General features: G+C 43.7%; 1 protein-coding gene and 1 pseudogene across 1 annotated transcript in view; one reads left to right on the forward strand and one right to left on the reverse strand.

Moving 5' to 3' along the window:
• LOC111980014 (piggyBac transposable element-derived protein 4-like) overlaps positions 1 to 7,461 on the reverse strand; it is a 459,185-nt pseudogene that overhangs the window by 371,650 nt on the left and 80,074 nt on the right.
• Positions 4,383 to 7,461, forward strand: part of LOC111980364 (reticulon-4 receptor-like) — a 62,553-nt gene continuing 59,474 nt past the window's right edge. The window contains exon 1 of the mRNA XM_024011084.2: positions 4,383 to 4,898. Within this exon, the coding sequence (XP_023866852.1) occupies positions 4,877 to 4,898 (22 nt within the window). The 5' untranslated portion in view covers positions 4,383 to 4,876. The remainder of the gene's footprint in view (positions 4,899 to 7,461) is intronic.

A 7,461-nucleotide genomic window follows, 5' to 3' on the forward strand; every position in this document is an offset into this window, starting at 1 on the left:
GTTCCTATTACCTGTGCGCTCCGGCTCCGAGGATTGCGGGTTCAATCCCAGTGCCAAGCACTCTTTTTAATTTTTTTCAAACCTATGCCAAACATTAACCCTTACCTTAAAGCTGCATTATGTAACTTTTTGGGTGAACAGGCCAAATTCACATAGAAATGTGAGTTATATATCTGTCATTTTCATTGAAAGCAAGTCTAAGAAGCGGTCGATCTGTTCTATGTTAGCTATTTCAATGCTTCCTGTTTTTAAGTTTTGTTTTCGTGTCTTTCACTTTCAGTTTTGTACACCAGCTTCAAACAGCTGAAAATACWATATTTCTGGTTATTGAAAAGTTATTTCGGTATGATTCGGTACAATGATTCTCTACACTATACATAGCTTGTTATGTCAGAAAAGCTGAAATTGGGAGAACAATTAGAATTGTAGCAACCAGGAAATTGTGATTTCTGCATATTGCACRTTTAACCAGTCAGAATTAATGCCTACACCCAACCATTACTGCTTTAACCCTATCCTAAACCTTAACCCTTACCWTAACCAGTCAGAATTGATGCCCAAACTTAACCCTCCAAAATTTGACAAATGTTGAATCCTGAAATGAGACTATGAGATCTTGTTGGGAACAGAGGTCCCAGCCACGATGGAATAAAGAATGTCTGTTTCATGTGAATGGATGCCAAGTGTGACAGGCAGATAATGAATGCAGAGATTTGCACAAATTACTGACCTTAACAGATTTGTGTTTTGTTTTCTGAAGCTACGTATGTGTTGTCTATCCTTCTGGGCAGACTTCTAGTTTTGTATTTACATTTGGTTGAATTGTCAACTAARGTGAATTCAAGGTGAAATCAACAAAAAACGTCACCATGTCATTGGATTTAGGTTAAAAGTTGGGTCAAAAAAAGATTAAATTAAGTTAAATGGATTACTTTWTGCAAATCCAATTCGTTTTCCACGTTGATTGAACATCATCACATTGACATTTCTGGGTTTGAAATGACGTGGAAACAACATTGATTCAACCAGTTTTTGTACAGTGGGATGGCACTGTCACGCCCTGACCGTAGATTGCTTTGTATGTTTCTATTTTTTGTTTGGTCAGGGTGTGATGTGGGTGGGCATTCTATGGTTGTATGTCTAGGTTTTGTATTTCTATGTTTTGGCCGGGRATGGTTCTTAATCAGGGACAGCTGTCTTTCGCTGTCTCTGTTTGAGAACCATACTTAGGTACCCTGTTTTCCCACTGTTAGTTGTGGGTGGTTATTTTCTGTTTAGTGTTGGTTGCAGACCTTGTCAGAGACTGATTTTCGGCGTATTCTTTTTGTATTTTGTTAACTTCAGTGTTCAGCTCAGTATTAAGCGAATAAAAGGATGAACAGCGTACCCCGCTGGCATTTTGGTCTGACGATTCCTCTGCTTCTTTCCAATGAGTGCGACAGGACATTCATTAGAGGAGACGGGCCTGAAGACAAGCGACTACGCTTCGGACAGCTTGATCGCCTCACAGTCGGGCAGACACACGTGCTAACAAGGAACCTGCACATGATCGGTGACATTCTGAGATCATTCATGCAGGACAGGTACAGGATGGCAACGAACAACTGCCCGAGTTTACACCAGGAATGGCCACAACCCCTGCCACAGTGCCTCAGACTGTCGCGCAATAGGCTTAAGAGGCTGGACTGAGGGTTTGTAGGCCTGTTGTTAAGGCAGGTCTACACCAGACATCAGCGGAAGACATCCCGGCAACAACACGGCGCAACTATGGGCACAAACCCATCGTCGCTGGAGGACAGACAGGACTGGCAAAAAGTGCTCTTCACTGGAAGTCGCGGTTTTGTCTCAACAAACAAAAATTCAGGGATGAGTCGGATTCGCGTTTATCGTTGAAGGAATGAGCGTTGCACCGAGGCCTTACTGGAGCGGGATCGAGGTGGAGGGTCGCCGTCATGGCTCTGTGGCAGTGTGTCACAGCATCATCGGACTGAGCTTGTTGTCATGTGCAGGTAATCTCAACGCTGTGCGTTACAGGGAAGACATCCTCCTCCCGTCATGTGGTACCCTTCTGCAGGATCAGCCTGACATGACCTCTAGCATGACAATGCCAGCCAGCATACTGCTCGTTCTGTGCGTGATTTCCTGCACAGACAGAATGTCAGTGTTCTGCCATGGCCAGCGAAGAGCCCGGATCTCAATCCCATAGAGGAGTCTGGGACCTGTTGGATCGGAGGGTGAGGGCTAGGGCATTCCCCCAGAGAATGTCCGGGAACTTGCAGTGCCTTGGTGGAAGAGTGGGGTGACGTCTCACAACAAGAACTGGCAAATCTGGTGCAGTCCATGAGGAAGAGATGCACTGCATAGATTAATGCAGCTGGTGGCCACACCAGATATGACTGTTACTTTTGATTTTGACCCCCCTTGTTCAGGGGACACATTATTAAATTTCTGTTAGTCCACATGTCTGTTGAACTGTTCAGTTTATTGCCCAGTTGTTGATCTTGTTGTTGTAAATATTTGTATGAACACATGTTAAGTTTGCTGAAAATAAAGCAGTGTGACAGTGAGAGGACATTTCTTTTTTTTTATATTTTTTTATATTTTAATCCCTTTTTCCCCAATTTTCGTGGTATCCAATCGCTAGTATTACTATCTTGTTCATCGCTACAACTCCCGTACGTCGGGAGAGACGAAGGTCGAAGCCACGCGCCTCCGAAGCACAACCCAACCAAGCCGCACTGCTTCTTAACACAGCGCGTCCAACGCCGGAAGCCAGCCGCACAATGTGTCGGAGGAAACAACCTGTGCACCTGGCCTTCCCTGGTTAGCGCGCACTGCGCCCGGCCCGCCACAGGAGTCGCTGGAGCGCGATGAGACAAGGATATCCCTACCGGCCAAACCCTCCCTAACCCAGACGACGCTAGCCCAATTGTGCGTCGCCCCACGGACCTCCCGGTCGCGGCCGGCTGCGACAGAGCCTGGSCGCGAACCCAGAGACTCTGGTGGCGCAGCTAGCACTGCGATGCAGTGCCCTAGACCACTGCGCCACCCGGGAGGCGACATTTCTTTTTTTGATGAGTTTATGTTTTCTATGGCGCAAAATAGTGTTCCGTTTAGTAAACAACACGCTAATTTCCATTGCATGAGCTAGGCCTGCTGTTACTTGCACACAGTGGTCATTGAACACATGGAACCAGATCATCCATCTATCATGTAAACAGGACAGGTAATTACAACAGCCAGTGTTCTCGTCTGTACTCCTTAGTGCAGGATAGCCTCAAGTTTACTCGTCTAGAGGGGAAAGAGCGSGGTGGATATGTGCGCTGTCCATGGTGCTGATTAGCATAAACACAATGAGGCAAGGTGGAAAAGGCAAAAACATAAATCTCTGTTGAAGTGTGTTTTACAGATATTGAAAGAAAAAACATGTTTGTCTTCTCTGTGGCAAACATTTCATGAAACACCGACTGATAGGCTTCTATTAAATGGTGTGCTTTTTACAGCAACATGTATAATAGTTATATAATATAGGCTTGTTGAGACAGTAAAGTCAGGGAGGTGCGCTAACTTGAGTGTTCACACCACCGCTGGGAGGCGTCTCTCTCTCTTAATTTAGAATAGCCTGATAGGGAGATCTCATTCTCACCTATCATTACGACTAGCCTATGATATAAGCTCATTTTCTATGTCGTGTTACAATCAATTAAACGGGTCGAGATAAATCAAGAGCACTACCAACACCTATCACAAAATAAAAATATACAATTTGTTTGCTGTCCATCACATAATGGTCCTGAGATGCGTATTACCSACTGGGCACAGACATAATTTCAACGTCTAGTTGTGATTTACATTTGGTTGAGTTGTCAACGTGAATTTAACGTTAAATCAACAACAAATGTCACCATGCCATTGGATTTAGGTTAAAAGTTGGGTAAAAAAATAGTAGTCTTTTCACTAATCCAATCAGTTTTCCACATTGATTCATCTCATCATATTGTTTCTTTGTGTGTTTTTTTTATGACGTGGAAACAACGTTGATACAACCAGTTTTTGCCAAGTGGATGTCGTTTGTTGCGATCATCGGTTCTGCGTGTTGTTGTCCCACGATATGGGTTGTGATCAGAGTACAGAGAAGTTCAGCAACACCAACATATTTGCTGCGTTTACACAAGCAGCCCAATTCTGATATTTATTTCACTAATAGGTATTTTAACCAATCAGATCAGCTCTGAAATAGAGCAGATGTCAAAAGATCAGATGTGATTGGTCAAAAGACCAATTAGTGGAAAAAAATATCCGAATTGGGCTGCCTGTGTCAATGAGTCCATGATCTCAGTTGCCTCCTCACGTTCTGGCTCAAAAAGACGCCCGCGCGCCTGCATCTCCCCACTGCCCTGTCTTGTTCTAAGCTGCTAGAGATGCGCAGGTCTTTGGATCCCCACCCTCACAAGCTAACCGACAATGAACTACTCATCTAGGATAACTCTGCGTTGGAAACCACACGAAGGATGATTGGATATATGACTGTTCTTGACCGTGGACAGCTGCTGGTTTTAATTCTGTAGCCGATTGGATTGCTGCCACCCGTGCGTTTATGTGGTCCGTTTGGATACGTTCCTTTGGGTTGCCTGTATTCGGATGTAAATCGGAGGTTTTGTTCCCTGCGCACCTCTCAAATGACTAAGCGTGGCGCGAAGAGGAGACTGCGTTCTCCATCTCGCTTCTATGTTAAAACCTTGGGKTAAAGTTTTCATGGACGGTGCCCTGGATTTTCCACTGCTATCCCTCTGAACAGGGTCTTTGCTTTTCAAGCAGAGAACAAGTATTTTACCACGCACACAAGAGGTGCCTTCTTTTGGATTCTATCTCCAAAATGAAGTCCGTTTTTATCCGAGGTACGTATGGGATACGTTTACATCAGATCCGAATGTGTCGTGTGTTTGCTTGTTTGTTAGTCTTTTACTGGTTTAGCATACTCTGATTCAATTTGCAGACGATTTTATGTTGATTTGCAGAAACATATTATATAAATATCAGTGCTTGCTATTGTAAGTCTGAACACAACGTATTGATGTATAGCCTAGGCCTACTTAATGTGTACTTAACTTGTTTAAATGAGAAGATATAGCCTGTAACATGCCAATGTATGCTAATAGATATATAATAAGCAACGTATTTTTCGACGTTTATCTTTTAAAATGATCTTGTAGCCTAATGTTGCATGATAGTTGGAACACATAAAACATGCATAGTAAACATGTAATGTTGTTTTATAGTTAACCCAAAATAATCAATGTGTAAACACGTGACATCCCAAGGGCTCCATTTGTCAGATAAAAAAAGGGGGGGGTTCTGTTTGCACTKCGCTTTCTCTCTCTATCGCTCTCTTTTTTTTTACCAGCGCCTTTGAGACTATTGTGCACCGTGACCAATCACCCATGTCATCCTAAGTGTTGGCGAAGACCACCAGAGCTCATGAAAATGATTTATCAGTGTTCACTGCTCATTTTGTAAGTCGCATCTAGTCACGCAGTGGGGATTTGGGGAATGGGGAGTTGGGGATTGGGCGGGGTGTTTGCCTTACCTAATAGCAATTAAATAATCTGGTTTCTTGTTTGTATGAGTGAGTGCATGCCTACTTTTGTCTTTGTTCTTTTTCTGTCTGTGCATGTGGGCTGCCACTGCACGCCTCTTAAATGTTAATTCCTGGTGAGCCCAGGTCACTATACATAAAGTGTGATTCACCACCAGACCCAGGGAGGGAGGCTGCCAGGCTGGARCCCTGTCTATCACACCAGCTGGGGGGTAGAGGAGAACAGTCCTGAATAATGAATAATAATCCCAACCAAATGCCCAGTGTGATGAAAATACATCAAACGATCCATAGCTCAAAGGAAGCAGAGAAAGAATAGAGAGATAGGGAGAGAGCATAGGTTGGAAGTGTCTAAGTGTGTGGTAGAAATCTAGACAGCAAGAAACTAGGGTGTGAAGTGTGTGTGAATGAGAGAGAGGGAGAGAGAGAGGGAGAGAGGGGGAGAGAGAGAGAGGGAGAGAGAGAGGGAGAGAGAGAGGGAGAGAGAGAGAGAGAGAGAGAGGGAGAGAGAGAGAGAGAGAGAGAGAGAGAGAGAGAGAGAGAGAGAGAGAGAGAGAGAATATGCGAGATATTGCAAACAGGGTGTTGGATTAGACTCATTAGAGACATGGAGAATACTTGAGAGCAGATGGTGAAAACCATCAAATCAAATGGTATTTGTCACATGCTTCGTAAACAACAGGTGTAGACTAACAGTGAAATGCTTACTTACTAGCCCTTCCCAACAACGCAGAGAGAAACATATAGAACAAATAGTAACATGAAGAACAAGTACACAATGAGTAACGATAACTTGTCTATATACACAGAGTACCAGTACCAAGTTGATGTGCAGGGGTATGAGGTAATTTAGGTAGATATATACATATAGGTAGGGGTAAAGTGCCTAGGCAACAGGATAGATAATAAACAGTAGCAGCAGCGTATGTGATGAATCAAACGAGTTAGTGCAAAGAGGGTCAATGCAGATTGTCCGGGTAGCTATTTGGTTAACGATTTAGTAGTCTTATGGCTTGGGGTTAGAAGCTGTTCAGGGTCCTGTTGGTTCCAGACTTGGTACGTACATCAGTACTGCTTGTCGTGCGGTAGTAGAGAGAACAGTCTGTGACTTGGGTAGCTGGAGTCTTTGACAATTTTTAGGGCCTTTCTCTGACACTGTCTGGTACAGAGGTCCTGGATGGCAGGGAGCTCGGCCCCAGTGATGGGCCGTATGCACTACCCTCTGTGCCTTGCAGTCTTTCCAGCCTCCTGAGGGGGAAGAGGCGTTGTCGTGCCTGTTGGTGTGTGTGGAAYCAAGAGCAAAGGTTATGAGATAAAAGACAGAGAGGATGCAGAAGGAATGGATAGCTGGTTATCAAGAGGTTGTTATATATGTCTGTATAGACATTGTGTTTGTGGTATTATGTAATATGACAAGCATGACAGGTATAGCTATTGTTTCTGTGTCCTATAGTGTGCACAGTTACACCATTGTCTGTAGGAAGAGAGTAATAATCTGGAATCCACTGGCAATTGTTTATAAATCATGTAAGTGGTGTACTGTGTATTTTTCATTCTTACTTACTGGAGGAAAGACCTTGAACAGCCTGCACTGTAAATATAGAATGGTTTTGCAAATGAGAACAAGGCACGAATCCTTTGCTATCCAATAAAATAATCGTAAATCCTTTGTTATAGCTCTGCTGTGTTTGGTCAGGTTTAAAGATCAGACAAATGCTCATATGATATGGTATGTTGAGTGGAAACAGGAATCTAGTCAGTGTAAAGGTCAATCCATCCCCAAACCCATCACATTTGAAAGATTGAGCCTGTAGTCATTACACTCAGCAGTGCATGATATCCCTCTTGGAGAAACAACCACTGAG

Source organism: Salvelinus sp. IW2-2015, linkage group LG20 (assembly GCF_002910315.2).
Source record: "Salvelinus sp. IW2-2015 linkage group LG20, ASM291031v2, whole genome shotgun sequence".
Lineage (NCBI taxonomy): Eukaryota > Metazoa > Chordata > Actinopteri > Salmoniformes > Salmonidae > Salvelinus > Salvelinus sp. IW2-2015.